This window comes from Capsicum annuum, chromosome 2 (assembly GCF_002878395.1).
Source record: "Capsicum annuum cultivar UCD-10X-F1 chromosome 2, UCD10Xv1.1, whole genome shotgun sequence".
In the NCBI taxonomy this organism is placed as follows: Eukaryota; Viridiplantae; Streptophyta; class Magnoliopsida; order Solanales; family Solanaceae; genus Capsicum; species Capsicum annuum.
In genome coordinates this window covers 7,358,539-7,382,560 of record NC_061112.1, presented here as the reverse complement: position 1 = coordinate 7,382,560, position 24,022 = coordinate 7,358,539, and the positions used below count along the sequence as shown (strand labels likewise).

At 35.5% G+C, this 24,022-nt stretch overlaps 1 protein-coding gene across 2 annotated transcripts; it reads right to left on the bottom strand.

Annotated features, from left to right (window-relative positions):
- Positions 1 to 340: 340 nt before the first annotated feature.
- Positions 341 to 19,509, bottom strand: LOC107858484 (phosphoinositide phosphatase SAC6). Of its 2 annotated transcripts, none has more exons than XM_016703149.2 (21): positions 19,277 to 19,509; positions 17,981 to 18,144; positions 17,800 to 17,883; positions 17,246 to 17,373; positions 17,057 to 17,148; positions 14,690 to 14,747; positions 14,472 to 14,528; positions 14,356 to 14,389; positions 14,161 to 14,241; positions 13,172 to 13,278; positions 9,148 to 9,234; positions 8,969 to 9,046; positions 8,646 to 8,716; positions 8,470 to 8,568; positions 6,229 to 6,328; positions 4,558 to 4,666; positions 4,309 to 4,381; positions 3,678 to 3,771; positions 3,188 to 3,280; positions 1,336 to 1,402; positions 341 to 733 (listed from the first exon to the last, which is right to left on the bottom strand). In XM_016703149.2, the coding sequence occupies exons 2-21, from the start codon at positions 18,126 to 18,128 to the stop codon at positions 603 to 605; spliced, it is 1,791 nt and encodes a 596-aa protein (XP_016558635.1). In that variant the 5' UTR covers positions 18,129 to 18,144; positions 19,277 to 19,509; the 3' UTR covers positions 341 to 602. The 2 variants fall into 2 exon arrangements, with proteins under 2 accessions (XP_016558635.1, XP_016558636.1); XM_016703150.2 differs by lacking the exon at positions 19,277 to 19,509 and adding an exon at positions 18,245 to 18,556.
- Between the last annotated feature and the right edge of the window lie 4,513 nt (positions 19,510 to 24,022).

The following is a 24,022-nucleotide window of genomic DNA, read 5'->3' as shown; positions in this document are numbered from 1 at the left end:
TAAGCCAGCTCAATTTCTCACTACCACCACAAACTTCAGAGTTCTCTACACAAGTCTCATTCAACATAAACCATAGACAACTCTACACATACAAACGCACAAAAAAATAATAATAATAATCAGTGTTTATATGCAGGATCCATTTCGATTCCCAACCATTTTATGACATGAGATTTTCACAAACAAAAAAGAGGATGAAAGAAAAAGACCAAATAGGCTAGGGGTAATCATTCATAAGAAGTGGTTATGGTGAAGATTGAACAATTCATTGTTGCATAGAAAGGTTCTTATCGTCGAGACTTGGGAAATACAACATAAACGAAGAACCAGAAAAGCAGTCTAGGCCAAAGTTAAATTTCTTTAGCATGACTTCACAAGGTACTATTGGACCAAAATTCCAATCTTTAAACAATCATCTGTGGGTAAGCCTTCTGAAATGGAATGCAATGGAAGCACAAATGGTAAAAATCAATCTTCTATAACCAATCCGTAGAAGCGTTATTTCTTACAAAGAATACGAGAAAGTAAATGAATATGTTGACTAGCAAAGCTAGCAACTACAGCAAATATGGCAAACTAATCCAGCATCTTTAACCCAGAAATCAACGTCTTGACTGATGCAGGCGAGGTCTGTTACAGAACACGCGACCATTGGCCTTCACAAGTGCAGCTATGGCCAAACTTATGCTTGCCCAAACCAGTGAAAATAATAGGTTCCAAACATCATTCCGAACTGTCGATGGAAGGAAACAAGAACCTCGTGTAAGGTTTATGAGTATCAAGAGATTTAAAGATTGTCACAAATGTTATACTCCAAATTAAATTGTATGCATACATTGGGAAAGACCCTTTACTAACAGTCGGAGCTTTTCCCTCCACCAGAATTGCATGCACGCTCACAGAGAAATGGACAAAGAAGATCAAGACAATGCAGCATAAAGGGCATAAATAATTCCTTCATCTTGAAATGCATAGTTTTGCCCATCTCGCATACATACTATACAAAATACACTCCTTAGGGAGTTTCATTCATTGCGCCTTTTAACCCTAATTCATATCTTTGAAGTCATGATTGATAACAGGCATGACTACGAAACATGCATACATGATCAAGGTATTACTAGTAAATGGAACATCTTACTTTAGAAAGCCCATGCGGTCATATAAACCCTTTCAACCCCCACGATCATCCACCCCCAAAAAACAAAACTGTTTATTCATTTATTTTAAAAAAAAAAAAAAAATAGACCCAATGGTTTGGTTATTGAGATAGAAATTCAAAGATAATGATGATACAGCAGAATCAGAGGAAAATTTCCATGTATGGGAACTCACCTCTCCCCAGTGACAAGGTAGTGAAAAATAACCCTGTCAAAATCAGTCCCAAGGCAAGAGGAAATGACTGCATGTCAAAAAAATTACAATTAGGTGAGATGATATGACTGACAACATCAAAGTTTGCTAAAAAAAATTCAGCACATATTGGTACTCAATGACTGTTACGAGAAAACAAAAAGTATAACAAAACAAAGATAATAAAAAGATACTGTATTAATATTATCTACCAACTCAAAAAAGTTTAAACACATGTTTGCAGTCAAATTTGGGCACGTTATGAAGATCAAATGGCTGTCAAGTAGTTTAAAGAAAAAAGGGCCAGCCGGTTCATGAAGCATCTCGGATTCAAGCAGGTCCAAGGAAGAGCAGCAACCCTAGTGTTCTGTCGTTGGGTACCATAATCACTTATCATGTAGCTGTAAATGAACACTCTTTTCTGACCTTTGAACTCAGATTGCAAGTAAAAGAGAGGGACAGGTGTTCTTATATACAACTCTCCTAAAATACTGATTTTGACTAAAAAAAGGCAGCCTGGGGCACTAAAGCTACCGCTATGCGCAGTGTCTGGGGAAGGGCCTCACCACAAGGGTGTATCGTACGCAGCCTTACCTTACATTTCTGCCAGTGGTCACGTGGAAGCAACTTTACCAGTTACTTCAAGGCTCCCCTTCAAAATACTGATTTTGACTCCAAAAGGAAAAAAAAAAAAAAAAACCTCTCCTAAAGTACTGATATATGATGAAAATTCTCATTTCAGTTGCACTGCGTATCTTTTATCTTAACGCTTGGGATCAATGGCTTCCCAGAGAAACTTAAGACTAATGCTATTTCCCAATTCCTGTAAATGATAAATATGGAATATGCTTGAGAGGAATTGCCAGCCAAAAGTAACCTACAAAATACAAATCTTTTGGTCATTTCTTTGCATGTAGCTGCAGTAGCATTCAAATAAAGTCCTTTGATTTCACCTATTTCATCTCATGCTTTAGAAATTGCCTCTCTCCCAAATTAATAATGATTTCCCCAGTACATAAGTGGTTGTGAGTTCACAATCTCATAAACTTTGTAAGTGAAACATCCACATTAATAGCTCCAGAGAAGCTTTTACCAAATAACCCAAATTTAGTAGGCGTTTAGCCATAAAACTAAAATTTTCTGGAGTTGGAGTTGGAGTTGGGGTTGGAGTTAGAGTTGAAGTTGAAGTTGAACATGTGTTTGACCATGAAAATAAATTAGAGTTCTTTTTGACTTATTGTGAGACAAGTTGAAGTGAAAAAAGTGAAAACAAGTTTGACTTGTTTTCACTTTTCCAAATATAATTCCAAATAGTATTTGGAATTGTTATGGCCAAACACTATAATTTTTACTAAAATGAAATAATTTTCCAGTAAAACGTGAAAAATTCTCATGGCCAAATGGGCTGTTTTATAATGGTGCCTTTAAGATATTGGCATTTACTTGCACCAGATAGTAACTTGTAGAGGTATTTGCAAGAGGATAAGCGTGATGGATCAACCTTTAGAAGAGAGTTTCACCAATTAATCTCATATCCGCACAAAATCTCTACTTACCAGGCAACAGGATACTACCTAAGCTGTTATTAACTATTTGCTATTCTCCTAATTTTAAGATACGTATTATCTTTTGAATTTTTCCCAAGCTCTACCTCATCCACAAAGAGGGTCCCAGTTAAGAACATGAAATATCAACTTCAGCCAATCTACATTAACCTTGTAAGGTTACCAATGAATACAACATTTTGCTATTCCAGAGAGACAGCTACTCGGTGGAATTTGATAAATAGGAACAACAAAAACTTGATACAGTAAGAATACGCAATAGCACTCACAGCTATAGCCTCAATGCCTCCTTTCTGCGATGAAGCCGTCATATCTCGGGAGACCGACATAATGTAATGTCCTTGCATTAGATCAATAGCATCCTTCAGAAAATGTAAGAAGAAGATAGAATTTCTGAGTTTAAATGGACATGAGAGAAGTATAGAAATGACGTCAAGAGAACGTGCAGGCAATAAACTAGGTACTGATGCATGTAACAGATTGTATATTTTTAGTCCCATCATCTACCTAGCAATAACAAGAAAGTCATCCATCAAGTATCAATAAATCAGATTGGAAACAAGCGAGACACTAATTAATGCATGACTGGCTGCAATTACTACACTCCACATATGCCCAGATAGATGATTTCAGTATCATTCAATGAATGCTTTTCCAAAATTTCACATGAACACAAGGTACAGGTACCAAAAATGGATGCAGTCGTAGTAACAGAAGTAACTAATTGCTGGTATGTATACATGTATCGAGCAGCAATACCTGTTTTGTACCATCAACAAAGTTGTTCAAGTAGTATCGCATTAGGGCATTGCAACCATCATTGACTATTCCTTGGACAGTTCTCTTACCATATCTGCATCAATAGCAATGTTAAATTACAATCATGATGGATGATAGGTGAACAAAAAACTTAGGTTCAGAATAGTAGATTTTCAAGATTATTCATAAAAAGTACATGCACGTACAAGTGCTAAATACATGATTGAATTCTAAATATAGAACAAAACATAATCTCAACTTTCCAACTAAGAAATTCGATATCTTCAAAAGATTGTACTCTTTTTGATTATATTACTGATTTACAAAAACAAATCTAGTTGGGTGTCGATAGTGCTAAAACAACTCCAAATAGCCATGTGACTGATGGTTCACCAGGAACTTTTTGTCCATGCAGATCAGCAAACATAAGAAACTGACTGGTAAGTTTTAAGGTTCAGTTACATGCATTGTGAGAACAGCACATATGCACAACAAAAATATTCCTATAATATGAAAGTATACTGGCATAAATAATGCTGCCTGTGTTTCATCCCTCCTATAAATAACATCTCACAACTCAGCCAAACAAGAAGAGACATCTTTAGCATGGTCAAAAACAAAAAAACTTTACCTGACAAAATCTCCCTTCAGGGCTGGAGTACCAGAATACTGTATGCTTATATCATCCCCATGGTTTGCCCACACTGCACTTACCATATAAAGTTAAAAAGGAGATGGAACAAAAACCTGTAAAATCAAGGATAGAAGTAGGTGCTTCTGCGAAAACCATTACAATACAAAACTCATCTGCCATGAATTCTAATGAAGCAACATATACTCTTGAGAGAAAACTTCATTACAGTTCATCAAAATTACTCACGTATTTTAAAGCTCTCATCAAGGTTGGGGTGTGTGCTAATAGTTTCTTCAGCATCAAAAATACCAAGTCTTCTGAGTTGGAATTCCAACATTCTGCGACCAAGCATGCTCTGCAAATGGATATGATTTATTATCACATTTCCTTAAAGTAGGAGAAGAAATGCAGACATGGCAGTAGCCTATATGGGTTAGATTAGATGGTATGGGCTCCTCTGCGTCATACCTTGACTCAAGTCTCAGCTAAAAAAAATTGGCCCTCCTAAAGTAAAAGACAAGAAATTGGTGTCCAGTAATTAATTTTCTAATAATTAGGAAAATGTAACATTTAAAACAGAACATTCAATATAACCCTGCATTCAATGAAGTGAAATAACATAGCCTACAAACTTGAGCGAAAAGACAGTTAAAATGCTTATGCTGCTGGCAAAAAGCTGATAGGTAAACATCATGAAGAAACTACTCCCTCCATTTCAATTTGTTTGTCTTACATTCCTTTATATAGTCCATTTCAGAATGCCTTTTTCCCTATTTGGCAACTCTTTAATTCTACCTTTTTACATGGCATGTTTAAGATCACAAGATTAAATGACATTTTGGTACATTTAACATATCTTTAGTTTAAGACCACAAGATTCAAAAATATTCTTTACTTGAACTCTGTGCCAAGTCAAAATCAAACAAAGAAACAAATTGAAACTAAGGGAGTAAAGTACAAGTCACAAAGTTGAGCCACAAAAATTTACTGCAGATATTGAACCTAATAGGTTACAGTAGATTTGTTTGCTGTAAAATGCAAAAGTAGAAATGGCACAGAACAAAAGATTATCTATAAACAGCTAGACAAAACTTCCTTTTACTGGTACAGCCTTTAAAACAGACGTGCTACTATTCTCACTAAAACCAAGACTTGTACCTAGAATTTAAACTCTTAACTTTCATTAAACTCCAACTTATTGAAAGAATTTTCTTGAAGTGCTTCTAAAGATGTGTAACAATAGGGGGTAATTGCCATCATTATATGGTGTTGCACAATCCTCACCTCAGGAGCTAGCTTTTGAAATTGAGTTAGGCTTAAATTTCATTTCTCAACATGGTATCAGAGCCAAAACCATCTCAATTTTTTATTTATCGATGTTGGGCATCCATATTATATTGTCCACTCTCCAAAAGTCCTAATGTCCTGTACAAAAGGAAAGATCCTACACCTGAAACTAAGGAAATCTATCATGTTGTCGATTTCATATACTTCCTCTGTCCAGAAGACCCAGCATACACAAGCTGGAGCAGTTTTCCATGTTTCCTTTAGACTTGATTCTTGCTTTGATCCTTTGAGACCCAACCAAGTAGTAGATCCTTCGGGGGGGGGGGGGGGGGGGGGGGGGGGGGTGTCCTTATATGGTCTTTGGCAATCCTCATATTAGGAACTAGCTTATGGGATAGGCCCAAAATCTCTCAACAAGGAGCATAAATACGTGTGTGACGTGTAAATAGAAATAACATGTAAATATTAAACAGTGTCCTTTCGCAATGGCAAAGTTTAAACATGTTAAATAGAGAACAAGCACTGCAAATAGGACTCGACATTGTCCTCCCTGGACCAATAAATCTGAGTGCTTTTTACATGCATATCCATACAAAAAGATCCGCTAATGCTTCCATAGATAAGAGATACCTGCGTGACATTTGTACGGTCTAAGCAATCAATGCAGTTGGTCCTCACAACTCCAAGTTGTACCTCAACTTTTTCACCTTTCTCATTCAATAAAGAGTACCTAATATGAAAACAAGAAATCAAATTTAAGAATGACATACCAGAAAAACAACAAGACGTTGCTTGCAGAATTACAGGGAATGTGTTTCTACCTCTCCATGCATAAAGAAACACTAAACCGTACAAAATAACTTTTTGATGCAGAGCCTTTTTTTCTTCTCTCTCTCTCACAGTTTCATTTTCATTTTCACGTCGTTCTTTTTTTTGAAATTGGTGATTGTTTCTATTTCTGTAAACCAGTACACAGGTTGTACTGAAAACCATTTACACAGAAAATTCTAAATCTACTGTCCTGTCCCTATAATGAGTCTAAGACATCAATGATAAGAGACAGTATCACGAGAGTATATCTGGTTACACCAAAACACAAGTTCAAGATACATTTTAATTTGACTTGCTCCATACTATTTTCTACATTCTCAAAAACTCTAGGATTTCTTTCCTTCCAGATTGTCCACCATATGGATCACACCATTCTCAAACCTAAGAAAAGAATATTTATGCTCTTGCTGCTAGTATTCTTGCCTTGCCTGCAATGCAGGTAGTCTTGACATAAGCCTCTAGCCAATTAGATGCATAATCTCTGACTTCTGAAAGTGAAATATTTCTTTGTCTATTCCCTATTAATTAGAAGGAACAGTTAAATTAAAAATGGACTTATTAACTAGTTATTGACCATTCAGAGTCATATAGAAGGCGAAGAAGGGAAAGAAAAATGTGCAAACAGGTTCCTAGAAACCTCCAACTCCCAAAAAGAAAAAAGGACGTAAACAAATTAAAGCTCTCAACTAAAAACCCGTCATATCCTACATCCTTTACACCATCCTGCCCTACAACATGCAGGTCAGACAGGTGTCTGCATCCCATCTCCACCACCATCCTTTCAGCTAGATGAGATTGGGATGATCCAGACTAGGAATATGGCTATGTGATCCCAAAGTACATGTCACAGTTGGTGGCAAATAATGAGCCAGGACACAAGATACTATACATGAAAGCAAAGAGGATAATATTCATGTAGGCGAAGAAGGGGAAGAAAAATGTGCAAACAGGTTCCTAGAAACCTCCAACTCCCAAAAAGAAAAAAGGACGTAAACAAATTAAAGCTCTCAACTAAAAACCCGTCATATCCTACATCCTTTACACCATCCTGCCCTACTACATGCAGGTCAGACAGGTGTCTGCATCCCATCTCCACCACCATCCTTTCAGCTAGATGAGATTGGGATGATCCAGACTAGGAATATGGCTTATGTGATCTCAAAGTACACGTCACAGTTGGTGGCAACTAATGAGCCAGGACACAAGATACCATACATGAAAGCAAAGAGGATAATATTCATGTAGGTGAAGAAGGGGAAGAAAAATGTGCAAACAGGTTCCTAGAAACCTCTAACTCCCAAAAAGAAAAAAGGACGTAAACTAATTAAAGCTCTCAACTATAAACCCGTCATATCCTACATCTTTTACACCATCCTGCCCCACAACATGCAGGCCAGATAAATGTCTGCATCCCATCTCCACCATCATCCTTTCAGCTAGATGAGATTGGGATGATCCAGACTAGGAACATGGCTTTATGTAATCCCAAAGTGCATGTCACAGTTGGTGGAAAATAATGAGCCAGGACGCAAGATACCATACATGAAAGCAAAGAGGATAATATTACACAATATATGCATGAAAAGTAAACTAAAAGGAATGCATACATGAACTATAAGGGGTCGTTTGGCAGCTGGTTAAGAGTTATAGAGGTGTTACTTATGAGTAATTTAGGGATTAATTATGAGGGAATCTATGTATTATTTATGCAGGTATTAGTTATGCAAGGCTTAGTTACTCATGTATTAGTTATACATGTATTACTTATTTCTCCTTCTATTCTGCATAAGATAATATAGAAATTACCTCATAACTTAGATATGTATTAATTATGGGGGTTTCTAAAATGCAAAACAATCATTGTATTAATCTTATACATGAATAATTTACCTCCTAACTAGCTACCAATCGTGGTATTACTTATGCAATATTTAATACCTGCATAATTCACCTCCAAACCAGCTACCAGAGGAATATATACATGGAACTGTAAAATCAAAGGAATATATACATGAACTGTAAACTCAAAAGTGATTATACCTATTCTTTATGAAGAAATCCTCAATTTGATCATAAAGGATAGAAAGACGCTCAAAATGAACATGCCCACATATATGGTGAAAATCAAAGTGCAAGTATCTGCAAAAACCGCTCAATGTTAGACTGAAGTGCAGCAACTTAGTAAGATGATCTGATCACCAGAAGAAAGATCCTACCTTACATCATCACCAGCAACATGCTGCATTGCATTGGCAAACTTCTCATTCAAACGCCCTTCTCCTCCATGCTGATAAGAGTTTCAGAGAAGACATGACAAATCGATAAAATTGTGTAAAGCATCACCATGGACACATTTATAGCCATGTCTTCACATACGCGGCAATCAAACCACTTTCTATGTATCAAAGGACATTTTTTTTCCTTGTGTTTTTTGTAAGGTAAAGGGATTAGAGGACATCTTCTAGAGCAGCATTTTCATTAAAAGAATTGTGAGATCGACTAGTCTGGCAAAAATAGAATAATTATCCAGAGAATGTACCTTATTGACGAGATCAACTGATAGAACATTTCCATATTTCTTTCTGAGGTCCAAAAAGTGTCTCTCAGCTACTCTAGGCTGCAGATACGTCATAAAATACAAGGGATTATAAGTGAAGCCATATAAAGAATTAATGCGAAGAGAATGAAGACACTGTAAAGCAGAAAATGTTACTCAACTGCCTCTTCAAGTCTCACTATCTCAAACTTAGGCTTATATGTCAAATCAACAATCTGATCCCAAAGAAGTGGAATTGACCCTCTGACCTACAAAAGGCAAATTAAGAAGTCATACAAAACAGCATGATATCTCAAAAATATACACAAGCATGTGCATGTAATGAAGCAAACCAATATATCTTGCCAGAAGGAATGCAAGTAGACATTTAAGATTGACATTTCCCAACTTTATCATTTTATTGAAAGCCAAAAAAGTTCTTTATTTTCTTTAACATACATGATACAGTCTAACTTCGAGCATAACAGATTAATGATTATAAAGCTTGTTAGGAATCTCTAATACTTTGCGTTCTAGTAAGATGATTTCTGGAATCAGTCAAATCAGATATGAAGTTATGTCAAGATTGAGAAATTCATCCTGGCCCAAATAGTATCGGAAATGCAGTTCCAAAGGATTGGGAAGCCAGAATATGTCGAGCAAATGTAACGAACACCGAGTTTCTATGGAATCTTTTACAACTTCTATTGTTTGTTGATCTCAAAGGACCATATTGAGACTTGAACCTTCTTTCATCACTAGGTTCATAATTGTTTTTTTGATATGTTAAACACAGAACTTAACAGCAAGCATGACTCATAGACAGATTGATCTTTAACATCAAAATGCTTTTATAACTGATTAAGTACCTAAGTATACTAGACGTAACTTGTCTTACAACCCTGATTAGTAAAAACTTTGGTTTATCACCCAGAAAGGAAAAAAAATAAAAACTAAGATAGGGTAAAACAGAAAGCTCAAGCTAATACACTTCTCCACTCAACTCTTAGTTGCATAGTGCAGGGTGGAACAAAATTTACTATTGCTAGTAGTTTAGCAGATTTTCCTATGTGACCTGAAGTGCCTCCTGTCAAGAATTAACTCACCACTGCATTTGACAAAAAATATTGATCGGTGTATTAGGCAATATCTGCATACATTTTGGTGTTGTTTACCACTTGTTAGTGTTTTTTGTACGCATAAACTGTTGAAAATGGCCAATTAGTCTTAATTATGAATCTTGGATGTTTAGGAAGCACTTAAAGACGAAAGGCGGCAAATTAGTTTATCTTGGAGCGAAATTTAGCTAAACCTGGAAGATCTGGAGCTGGACAGCCTGAAGTTGACTCACAGCACAGTTGCGAGAAATAGTTACGAAAATATTGCAAGACGTTGGGACTTATAGTGAAGGGAGCCTCCACTGCATCTCCATTCAATGAGGTTCTATTGAAATCCTAGATAAGAAATTTAGCTACTCATGTCTGTACTCAAAGACATTGTGAGAAAATATAAGAGAAAAATATTATTGAATTGTTGTAACTACATTACTACATTCCAATTCTTTTCCTAATAGGATACTACGTTACAATCCTTTTCCTAATAGGATACTACGTTACAATCCTTTTCCTAATAGGATTCTATATGCTATTCCTATTCCTACTCATATTCTAACACTTCCCCTCAAGCTGGTGCATAGAAGACATGTACCAAGCTTGTTATGGATGTAATAAGGACTGCTTTGGACGTCTGGGAGACCTCAATTGAAACGGAACAAACTGAAAAAATATCCGAAAAGTAGTAAATATTGCCGTAAAGTCAATGTGTCGCTAGAAAATTGCCGAAAAATGGTAGAAAATATACAGGTCATCTCGAAATCAAGAGACGAGTAGATCTTGAACATGAAAGTCACCGGAAACTTAGCCGAAACATCCTCACACACCGAATTATTAGATTTGATGGCTAAAAAGTGACTACAATCTGAGGAAAAAAAAGTATATGGGTAGGGTCGGAATGATGACACGACCCTACTGAAAAAGAGAAATATGTGTAGGGTCGGAATGATGGCACGACCCTATTGAGAAATAGAAATTATATGAGTAGGGTCGGAATGACGGCATGATCCTACTGAAAAAGAGAAATTATATGGGCAGGGTCAGAATGATGGCACGACCCTACTGAAAAAGATCTGAGGAGTCATCGGAAAGACGTATGGAACTATGTAAATTAAATCTGAGGAGTCACCAGAAAGATGCATGGTGCTATGCAACTCAGATATGAGACAATAGTCCGAAAAGATGCACGATGCTACACAGATCAGATATGAGAAAATAGTCACCGAAAAGAAGTACGGTGCTAAGAAAAATAGATATGAAAAAGTAGTAACCGAAAAAATGCATGGTGCTACGCAAAGATATAAGAAAATAGTCACTAGAAAGATACACAGTGAGTCAGTGACCCAACTTTTGCTAACATAATCATTGGCCAGACGGGCGGCATATATGGATTATAACCGTCCGCCGGCAGCGAAAACTCTTTGATTCTTTACTAAGATCGTGGAAGTTTTGATACCATGTGATAAAATATAAGAGAAAAATATTATTGAATTGTTGTAACTACATTATTACATTGAGGCCCTATTTATAGAAACTACATTCCAATCCTTTTCCTAATAGGATACTATGTTACAATCCTTTTCCTAATAGGATACTACGTTACAATCCTTTTCCTAATAGGATTCTATATACTATTCCTATTCCTACTCATATTCTAACAGACATCATGAACCAAGTTAGAACTAAACCCTCTAGAAGTAGAAAATAAGAAAAGCTCAAACAGAACTGCTCAAACTTCAAATCTAGGGTAGACGGCTTATATATGGCCCAGAAATCTTGTCTGGATTAAAAAAACCTCACCTGTTTCCGCGTAGATTTGCCTTATTGTGAGGGAACCACGACATGAGTCCAGGCAAGAGCCAACCAGACCTTCACGTGATGTTCTTGCACTGCAAGAGAGGATCATCCAGTCCCCAGATTCCTCATTGTTGGATGAGTTTTTAACTGTGTTTATCGAGCCTTTTTTAGTTTCATTTGGTCAACTATGATGTGTATGATGTTTAATTAATGAGCCCTAAATCTTGTTTGATTGGGAAAAGAATCAAGATTGGGTTTTTGTTGCACAACAACACTTCAAAGTAATTAAGGAATTAATTTTTTCGATTCACAGATATTAGGGATAATTTGACCTTGTTGTGTTATCTTCGATGAGTTGGTTACATGAATACTTAGGATATACTAGGGAAAGTACCTGTTAGAATTTATTGCTAATAATGGGAAGATATTATATAAGAACTCATGATCAATCGAGACGAATTAGTCCGGGTTAACGGAAACATGCTATTAGTTCATTCCAACTATTGGAAAATCATAACCTTATTGAATACTCCTTCATCTACTTATTAGCTATTCTAAATATATTTTTATCGGTTAGTTTTACAAATTAATAATATAAAATTCTTCTTTTATCACTCGGAGTAACTGGTAAAGTTGTTGCCATATGACCAGGAGGTCTCAAGTTCAAGCCTTAGAAACAGTCTCTGACAAAAATGCAAGGTAAGGCTGCGTAACATACCCTTGTGGTGGGTCCCTTCCTCGGACCTTGCACATAGCGGGAGCTTTAGCACCGGGCTGCCCTTTTATCACTTGGCAATTGTTTAAGCTTTTGAATTTAGTAATATTAACTAGCAATAAATCAGACGTAGACACCCTGTGATCGAGCCGATTGCTACTAAGAACCTAACAGAACTTTTCCAAATGTGGGAAACCACTTGTGTAGGTCGGGGGTAAAAAAGCCCAAATAAGTGATTTTAGCCCTTATAAAAAGAAAACGGATTCTTGAATCCCTTTCACTCTGATGTCACGTCGAGGTACTACAGAGAAAAAAAAGAGAAAAATCCGATCCAATTTATCGTAACGACCCCAGACTCAAACGCCAACACCAGATTATATTTGCAGCGATTGCTTCCTTATTTTAGGACTATAATAGGGTGTGATCAATTAGTAAGTATTTTATTCAAGATTGAACAAATACTAAAAATTATTTAAATTGTAAACTGAAAAAGTAAAAGGTATCTTCTCAAATCATAGAGTAATTCACGAAAACAAGATAGGATGCAGAAAGAATCTCCATCACATTGTTAAACAAGTCTACCTGAACAAATGATGCAGTAAATCCATTCAGCTGTATAATTTGCTCGCTTTCCACAAAATTTGCAACAAATCCGTCAGTATCAGCACCTCTTCTCCACATTCGAGTGCCTACAATAATTAATCAACACAAGCCAGAGAACAGGTTATTGCTCATTAGTTTTCTTAAAACTCTTTCTCTGTGATCAGAAAATCTAGCAATTTATTTCAAGGGTAACTGAAGAACATGAGAAAAGTAAAGGCCATTTTTCTTCATTGACCAACCTTAAAAGCTACAATCACTTATCAGATAGAATCTAATACAAAGCCATTTATACAATACTGGAAATGGAAATGTGTTACAAGCAATTTAACTAAAGAAATTATCAATCTTTAGGCACAATATAACCAAGTATTAATCTGGAATTTAAAGCCTGAAAAGAGTAAAAAAAAAAGTTGTGTCCATAGTCTTGAAAAACATTATCTAGAATTTACTTTAAATTGACAGATGTTCTGAAGTGGGCATGAGTAATGATCGTAAAAAGAAAGCTATAATGTACATAAACGATAATGGATGAAAGTAGGTAAAGTCCAGAGCATAAAAGACATAACATGGTAAGAATCATATGTAAAACTTTGAGCATATGACAATGGCATAAGATGAACATTGAACAGTCAAATAACAAAGAAGCAAGGTGTATTATGAGCCTTTCAAAGAAATACACAGTTGAATCACCATTAATATCATACACTAGTTAACTGCTACCATTTCAAGAAAATATTGATCACCAGTTTACTTATAAAACTTATATATATCGTTCACCAGTTTACTTATGAAAATACGTACATCATTCACCAGTTTACTTACACAAAATATATACAACACTCACCAGTTAATTAGGATCGATGGTTCTACAGAAACAGCAACCATAATTCCATTCCTTTACTTCCATTGATCATTTTTGTCAAATTGCACAGTTAAGAAGGAAACAACAAGAAGAAAGCAAAGAATACCTGTTCTCCTATTACACCTCCTTGCAATCAGCGTAACATCGACAATGTCTTTCCCAATTGCTGCTTGAAAGTTGTGAAAACCTTATGAAAAGTTAAGGTATAAACTCAAACGGTAGCAAACAAAGCTATCCTTAAGCATGAGTTGAAGCCAGAAAGGTTAAGAAAAATCCATGCATAACAGAATTGCAAGGATACTGCCTTGGACAACTGGAAGCAGGAAGGGATCAAGCTGTTATGGCAAGGAAAAACAGACGAGTTACAAATTTAGAGTAGATCCAACAAAATGAATGCAACTCACAAAATATATTTACCTTGTGATCTATAAGCAATTCCATCATATAGTTGTTCCAAAGAAACCGAGGGTCTGCCTGCCCAAAAACAAATGAAAGTAAAGTTATCAAATCAATATTCAAGAAAATTGTTAGTCAATCACCAAAGGTTCTATATCAGTAAAAAGAGTAACAAGCTGCCACGTATGAGTAAAGGATTACATTACGGACGTATATCTATGCAGCATCTAAAAACTTACTTGTCTCCATAGAGGAAGCAACTTGGATTCATCACCCAAATCATGCAACCGCTGAGCACTGCAACAGGAACCATAAGTTTCTTATTATTGAAGATTGCACCCTATATATTCTTACAATCAGATGAAATGTAATAGTGATAAGAATGTGTCATAATTCTAGTGTACTTCAAATTAAGAACAAATAAACTTCAAGTGTTAAAAACTTCTAAAATCATAGAATTCACCTCCAATATGTTAACCTTAAATAAGATCTATAACAAAGAGAGATAGCTGAAACATAGCTTGCCTGATTTATTGTCTAAAGTAGAGAGACAAGCAAAAGAATTACCTTAAAAGATATAAAAGTTTGGCACGGACATCTGTTATACGCTAATAAAATGACCTTCAGAAAGAACCGAAGACTCAAATTCAGAAGCTTTTTTGCTTTCTTTTTTCCTTTTTTTTTTTTTTTTGCAAAGTTAACTTCTATAGAATATCGCGTATGTGCCTAGTCCAGTTAGGAAAAACTCAACAATTTTGGAATAGGGGATAATGATGCTCAGGGTTCGTCACTCAGAAAGTTAAAAAGAATAATAGAGGGGAAAGTACAGATATAACGTTTTTAATTGAATGAAAGGATGCAACGTGAGGAAATCCGAAGAGGATACTGTAGGAATATGATTTTATGTCTTTGTTATGTTTGAACTGAAAGTAGCAAGCAAATAGAAATTTTATCTTCTTTTCCATCTGACCCTAAGAAATAAGGAATGATTTTCTTCCATTTCATTTCTTTCTTCTTCTGTGTAAACCTAAAAAGGAGGAAACTATCTAAACTTTCTACTATTTTTCTCCTCTATGCTCCCATAAACAACCTCTAATAGACTATCCCCTTCTGGGCATGCCCTATGTGGATGCAACACAATGTCAAGATAGAGATTATCACAAGTCGTCATCATTTATATTTTATAAGTACCAAATGTTATCCTCATAGAAGATCAGCCAATATGGACATCTATATTCCGGGTTGCCACATGGCACTTGAATATGGATCAGTACTGCAGTATCCTCTTTTTCTGAACTTCAGAACTCGTGAAAAGACACACTTGAATCACCACAAGCAAAGGCATGCATGAACATTCTACAATTTGAGTAACTGTTGACAAGAAATATTCCGGACCCAAATGCCCAACTTTAAACAGTTTGGCATCTCAAAACATAAGGATAAGAAATGAAGCCTGAGGCACCCAAAAGGTGTGGCTTAGTGGTCAATGAAGTGGGTGCGAACCATGAGGTCTCACGTTCAAATCCCAGCGGAGACAAAAACACTAGGTGATTTCTTCCCATCTATCCTAGCCTTGGTGGATAGAGTTACCTGGTACCTGTTGTTGGTGGAAGGTGGAAAGTAGTCCGTGGAATTATTCGAGGTGCGTCAAAGCTGGCCCGGACACCACAGTTATAAAAAAAAAAAAGCAATGATGTCTGAGCTCCATGCTGCATACTTTTTTTTGGGTAATTAGTCGAACTTTATTAATCGCCAAATGTTGCATTACAAAACCACAACAAGACTAACACAGCTTGTTGTCAAAGGGGATCTCAAGCCAAAACTACACTAGGGAGGGGCATAAGGAGGTTTTAGCCATTGCTGGCTGTATCACTCCAGGTCCCTATACAAGATGATCTTGCAGCTCTACTGGGAGGGAAAGGAGCCTTCTAAAAACTATAAAAGATGTAATAGATTGCTGGTCACAGGCTGGGGCTCTGACACTGCAAGTAAAAGCTATTTCTTTTGCAATCACCTCCACAGTTCTACTCTTCTTCTCAAACTGCCTCAGATCACATGTTGCATACTTTGAAGACTTAAAAATTCAATATTACTGCTACAAATACCATAGCACTTTTACAGGACAACTCAAATATTTTAAGAAGAAAAAGAAAAAGAAGAACCCATAATCCTTCAAATTTAGACAATTGGATACCCAATTCACTCAAATGATCATGACCATATATTTCAGCTCAAATAACATCACAAACATTGTAATACTTCTCCTCAATTAACATAATTAAACACTGTATCCTCAGAGGTATGTTCATCTTAGTTTCAACATAAATTATTGTCTCCACACATTCTCAATGTTTAAAAGACCACCAATTCAAACATAAAACATTTAAAGCTCAGAATTTCATGGTCCATGCTTCAGTGTCAAGCGATAGGCACTTGTAAATACTATTCTTTCAACCAGAATGTTCCCAATTCTTGGAAAATAACAAGAACAAATAGTTTTTTGATAGGAAGAAAGAGCTAGTTGATCAATTTCCAAGCACCGTCGAGAAAAGAAATAAAGGCAAGAAAGCTTGTTTAAACACTGTAAATGCGAAAAGATAATTCACCTCAATGTTATATTGACATCATAAGAAAAGTACAGACCAGGAGTCTTTTCTGCTACATTTAGCAGAGCAGAAAACTCAGCTTCCATTTTTTTCTGCCGGAGGAAGAAGATACATCATTGCAACAGAAACAGAACCAACTAGATAAGCTTCAACAAAAACAGAGATAAGAAAGTAGATAGGAGAAATTACCTGTTCAACAGGAGTGTTCTTGAGAGAATGATCACAAGGGAAAACCTTCATTGACGAGACTTTAAAGATAGGGTGCCCCATGTAAGATCCAACACTTTCCCTATCAGTTATGACCAATAAATACGACCCTGAATGGAATAAAAAGAAAACTTATGACCATTTGTTTCTGGAACTTTGATGTTTTTCTGCAACCTACCATATTCTATTTATCCATTCCTCTCAGGTATAAGTATGACAGCTAAAAAGGAGGAGGTTTTTGATGGCATGATAAAATGTTTTACAGACTTTCAAATAACTTTCGTTTTTCCCTTATTGTTTAAAGCATCTGTGCAGACCAAGAGATTGGTGTAATGATTCTAACCAAATACTTAAATAGAACGATCTCTCAAGAGAATGATCAAAAAAAGGGATACTTTCACATATCATTTATTGATCATAATATTCTCTTATTAACACATATAGTACATTAAGGGGAAGAAAGGGATTCCTAAATGCACTGAACTGCCATAACAGTTATCCCGCTATGGAAAATCCTCAAACTTTTACCGACTTGCCTGCCAAAAGCTTTAGTATTCCAATAACTCCAAAAATTGCCCGAATTTTGGGAACACGAAGTGAACTGCAATGCGGTATCTCATCTAAAGAAGAGAAAATATACCAAGAAAGAACAAAGTTAGCTTATAGAAAATCTAAGAACCAGGAGAGCATATGAAAACAGAAAAATAAGCAGGTAACCTATTAGTTTCATCGACCCATCCACCCGACTGATTTCCAAACATGAACCAGAGGACCCATCAGTAGGCTCAACAACATACTGATCTGGAAATTCCCAAAGTCGCATGCGTTTATACAGTTTCTGTGAAGAATCTCCCTTCTCCATCATTATTGGAATTCAATCACTATAAAATTGAAAGACAAAATCAAATTGAAATAAGGACAAGTAACCTCTGAATGCTTGCAATGCAAGCAGTTATATACATGTGACTAGTTTATATGTACCAATGTCTTCACAATAAGCACTAGCACCCTCACAAGAACAAGTGCGGAACTGCTGGCTCCGTCAATTAACTCCCAAAAGAAACTACTTCTGATGAAAATTGTAATAGAGATGGTTGAAAGTTACACCATGTAAAAGAAATTCAGCTGCTTCTTTTCCTTCTCTTTTTAATTTGGGTCATGTCACGACTTATCCATGTTATCACCCCAAAGTTTCTTCATTTATTTCTCACAACAGCATATCGGTTGCTATAATCTCCCTCCCATGGGATGAAAACAAATTATTCAATGATCACGTGACGACTCCTTTCTTGTCTGTTTTGCATAGACTAAAAACTATGTCAGGAAAGTTCTTTCTATTGAATATATTTTCGAGAATAACTCGAACAGATCTAATCGTCCCTTCTCATAGAATCTGTGATGTTACATAACAACCATTTTCTTAAACAAGATATACATCAGCCAATAAAAACATTCCAAACAATGATCTAACACTGGACTGAGATTCCCTTTACCAATTCTTCCATCAAGATTTGACCCTTTTCTTGGATGACTGTAGTGTCTGGCCCCGCTTTTGTGCACGTCGACTAATTCCATGAGATACCTCCCACCATCCACAAGCAAACTCTATCCACCAACGCTAAAACAGATGGGGAAAAAATCACCTAGTGTTTTGGTCTTAGCTGGGATTTGAAGCTGAGACGGCTCTCAACCACTTCATTGACCACTAGGTGCCCTTCAATTCGAATTAGGAAAAGCAATGTCTCCTTGCATAATATGACCACTAGGCCAAACCCTTGAATTTGATCTAGATGTGAATGAGACGAATGACTTGACTTATAAATGAACCATCACTCCAGGGATGGAGTGATTGTGACAGATGTCTCCAAATATAAAATAAATACACGTGCATCAAGATTTGACCTTTTAGTCATTATCCCGTGAAATGCCCAGGAATTGTAGAAACAGAGTAAACAAGAACTATAAAGAACCCCATAAACTAGAAACAAATAAAGAAATCTTAAAGTTGCATACCTGGGTAGAGAATCAGCCAAAAACAACAAGAAAGGCAGCAATAGTAGAAAGGTTCTTTTTTAGTGTTGTTCACTATTCTTTGGGCGCAAAAAGTCGAAACTGGACGAATACCAAAAACAATAGTAGAAGGGAGAAACAAAGGAATGATATAACGTTTGACTCGCTGCTAGTTTAACGGAATACCCAACTGCTATCCTTACATCTCGCTTCCAACACAAGCCTCTCTGTTTATGTGTACATGGAACATAATTAGTGGACCCCCAAATTATAGTACCTAATTTTGTGTCTAATTTAATATTTTTATCTTGTCAATCTTAAATTAAAATAATATTAAATATATTAAAGTGTTGTTTAATTTTACATACAGTATTAAATACTATATCACGTAAAATGTTAAAATTAAAATTATTATAACAAAAGATTATTTTTAAAACAAATATAAAGAAAGATAAATATTTTTTTATGAAATAGAGGAAATAATATTTACAGTTCAATTTATTTAGTTATATAGTATTAATAATAGAATGAAAAGAAAATCAAGTGTATTAAAAGAATTAAACACTTAAAATTTCTAACTTTTAATTCATCAGACAAAAAGTTACAAGCGTGTCCAAACAGGCATAAACCTTGTTGCGCTGGAGTGTAGGAACATAATTCCCAATTGCCATGTTCAAGAATGTCCCGTCGCCCTGTCGGACGGCACTAGTATGGTGGAGTAGCACAATGATGCACCTCACGTCATTCTCTTTTTTCTTTTTATTAGTATACTTAACCTCTTATACCAACACTTTCGTAATTACATAATATAACAAGTTATATTTTATATTTTTGTAAATTATTGCTATAAAAATACAAATATAACAGTTTTTACTGGCCATAATTAACTGATTTTAATATGATAATATTTTCTTAAATTAACTGTTAAAGATTACAATCCTATTAAAAATTCATTAATCACGCATTTTTCATTATATGCTAACAACCCTATTCAAATTCAAAAAACAGTTTCATAAACCTGATCCTTCATAAAAAAAAAACAATTCAAATTAAGTTGAATCTACAATTTCGCCCTAATTGAACAATCAAATTCAGTTGTATTTGTTGCTGTTCAATATCAGTTTGAACAATAAGTTTCTTTTACTTCAACGATAAACATAACCTTCTTCTGGATAAAATTTTGGAATTCAACTTTCAGTTGAAAATTCGTGCTTAACTATTCTTGAAGGTATTAAATTAGTTTTTTTTTGTGATTTTAATTTATTTTTGGAACGTTTTTTGTTATTTTGATTGTTTTTTCTATTCATCTGATTGTGATACTTTGTTCAAATTTTTCATGTTGTCGTAAAATCGTTTATGAATATATTCTAAACAAATTGTGATTTAATGTTTATGCAATAGTAATTCGAATTCAGATTTTTAACCTGATCAAATTCTATTTTTTTGTATTTTTATTTGTCAGAATTTGAGAGTAAAATTGTATATATGAAAAGATCTTTTATATATATTTTAGTTATGTTTGAATCTGGAAGTTCTGTATGTGATTGTATTTAACATTGAACACATACTTTGTCATTGTAGTTAGACTGGAATAAATGTATTTTTTTAGTATTGCTGTTGGGTGATTTGAACTGATAGAACAAAAACCTAATAGAATTCAATTTTATCGAGCTGATGAAATTCTATTTTTTTTTGAAGTTTTGCTTGACAGAATTCGAGCTGCTGAAAATTTTTGTTGTGTTTGTTTTAAAGTTTAACAAATGTTGTGTTAATATATTTTCGATTATAGTTGTTGGCTGTGTAACTTACATTTCGTTTATAACTGAAATATTGTGTATTAATTTTTCTTTTGAAAAGTATTTGTTGTAACAATTGAAATCTTACAAATATGTATATTTGTGAATTTTAGGTTCAATCAGTTGGAAATGGAAAGCATACTAGTTCTCGTGAAATATTCTGAAAGGTGGACGTATGAAAAAAACTACGAAGAGTACGTCACTGATGCTATATTATTGAGCAAAATAGCATCATTCAATGAGCTGCAGATATTTTGGCATCACACTTAAATGTTGACTTAAATAGCAAACGTATTCTAGTGGAATATCAAATCACTGGTAATGCAGGGCAAATACAAATACATAATGATATGGGTTTGAAGGTATTTATTTTGTAGAAAAAAAGATACAAGACATGAATTGTCTTCCTTTATATGTAAGTATTTTGGAGAAAGTTGTAGGAAGCAGCTTTGCAAGTTCATATGTATACGTTGTTGAAAGAAGAGACGACGTTAATAATATGCAAACAGTGTTAAATACATCTAATGAAGGAGCTTTGGTGGTTTCTGAAAATACAATAACCTTAGATGTATTTGAGATGGATACGATTCAGGTGATTATATCAGACCCACTGTAATACCCCGTACTTTTTCTAGCTTGAAATTTGTCCCGAGAATGTTAGAAGCTTTCTTTGAAAGATGAATCCACTTTTGTATATGTGGTATTTTTAAGATTTTCACTTTTATTCATGTGGAAATTTGAATAGCTTTTCAACGATACCAATTTCGTCCAAATCCGGTATCGGAGTAAAAAGCTATGGACGTTTTACCTAGAGCTATCCGAATCGCCCAGGTGCTACGGCCAGGTTGACAGACCGTCGACCTAGCGACGGACCTTCACCTTGTCCATCGCAGCCAAGGCAGTGAGGCAACCTTCTGGATAAGGTGCGACAGATAAGTTGACGGACCATCGAACTTGTGATGGACCGTCGCCCAGGTCGTTGCTACTTAGGCAGTAAGCCTTTTTCTTGGTCCGCGTACGATGTTCGAAATGACGGACCGTCGCCCTAGCGACGGATCATCGTACGAGCCATCACAGGTCCTGATTCAGCAAATTAAAGCCATTTTAAAAGGGGCTTTTTGATTTTTTACCACTCATTTATATACCTAATTATATCCGACCAAAGCTCAAAAATGCAAGGTAAGGCTGCGAACGATACACCCTTGTGGTGGGGCCCTTCCTCGGACACCGTGCATAGCAGTAGTAGCTTTAGTACACCGCGCTGCCCATTTTTTTTCCTACAACAACAAAATTAGGGTTTTCTCTCTAGCGTTAATCTCTAAGAACAAAATCCAAATCTTCTTCAAGAACTAAGAAATTCAAATTCTTCAAGTTCAGGAACTTTAAGAAACTCAACCTAGGTATGCATAGTGTTCATTCATAGACTCCTTTCGTCCATGAAGCCCAAGAATCTCTTTTCAAAGTTTAAGTTTATGGATTTCCTTTATGAATTTCATGATTGGGCTGCTCTTGTTCATGTTGATAATGAGTAATTGAATTCTATTCCATGTTGGGGGATAAATTTTATGTGGATTTGATTAGTATAGATGTAGATTCATGTAAATCTTTGATTAAACCCTTGAATGATGAAATTAGAATTGAATCATGATGTTTAGTTGTTGTATAATGTTGTTTACACATACTATGCCTACCATGTGTTTGATTAAATATCTAGATGAAGGAAAATTCCCAACGAGCATGATATCATGAAATCCCTATGTATGTACAAGTTTATGCAGATCACATGTTTGGTGAAATGCTTCAATAAATATATTATGGATTATGAAGTTAGTGATGTGTTCTAGTAGGTCATGTTTTGTCAGTTTCCTTCTATTGAGTCCTGGGGTACTTGTACCCAAAATATTAGTTGTGTGCCTAGAGCCATGTCATGTTTCCACGATACTCTCAGTCAAGCTATGATCCTTAGACTTCAGACAGTCTTATGACTCAGCAAAATCTCCATGATCTCATGAACTCAGTCAGTTATCAAATATCAGTGGCATTCCGTCAATCAATGGAAGTCAGTAACTCAGTCCATGTTCAGTTCAGTAAATCATGTTTAGTGTCTATTCAGATGGAGTAGAAATTAGCACCGAGTGAACCCAAGGATAGGAACTCACCTGTTATATGAGGGTGTGATTCTTAGAAGCAATCCTTGCATTCTAGAACTATGTAGCCAGAATAGGTTGAGACATCATAGCCTGCTCTATGAGGGTAGATGAGGTGACTTAACCTACTATATGAGGGTTCCCACCGTTCTTACTAGAGTTACTTGTTATATTAGGGTTACTCACATATTTTCCTAACCAGTGGCGCAATATTGACACCCTTCCAATCAGGGCACAGATTGAAACCCAATTCAGCTATAATATGTTATTTAGGACATGTTGGTTAGATGACTACCTTCCATGGTCTCAGTTTCAGTCTCAGTAAAAAAACTCAGATAGTTCTTCAGAATTTAGGATTGTCAGATATAGTCAACTCAGATATAGTACGGAACTCAGCTAGTTCCATCAGATTTAGGATTGTCAGATACAGTCACTCATATTATCAGTTATTAGAATTCATTCATTAGTCATGTTAGTCATCAGCTACTCATGTTATCACGATTTCATATATAGTTACTATGTATGCATGCATGTATTCTCACGTTCATATTAGTCAGTTAGCCAGTATTGTTCATGTATATGAACCTCATGCATTCAACCTACCTCACATGAATACCAGTACATTTAAAGTACTGACACATTTGTGCTATGGTGTCTTATACCATAGGTTCAGAGACACGAGCTCCAGAGCATCAGTAGATTCCAGATACAGCAATCAGAGTTAGCAGTGAGTCCTCATCCTTCGAGGACATTATTATTTCCCTAGTATCTCATTAATTAGTTTATTAGTTAAAGTTAGTTGGGGA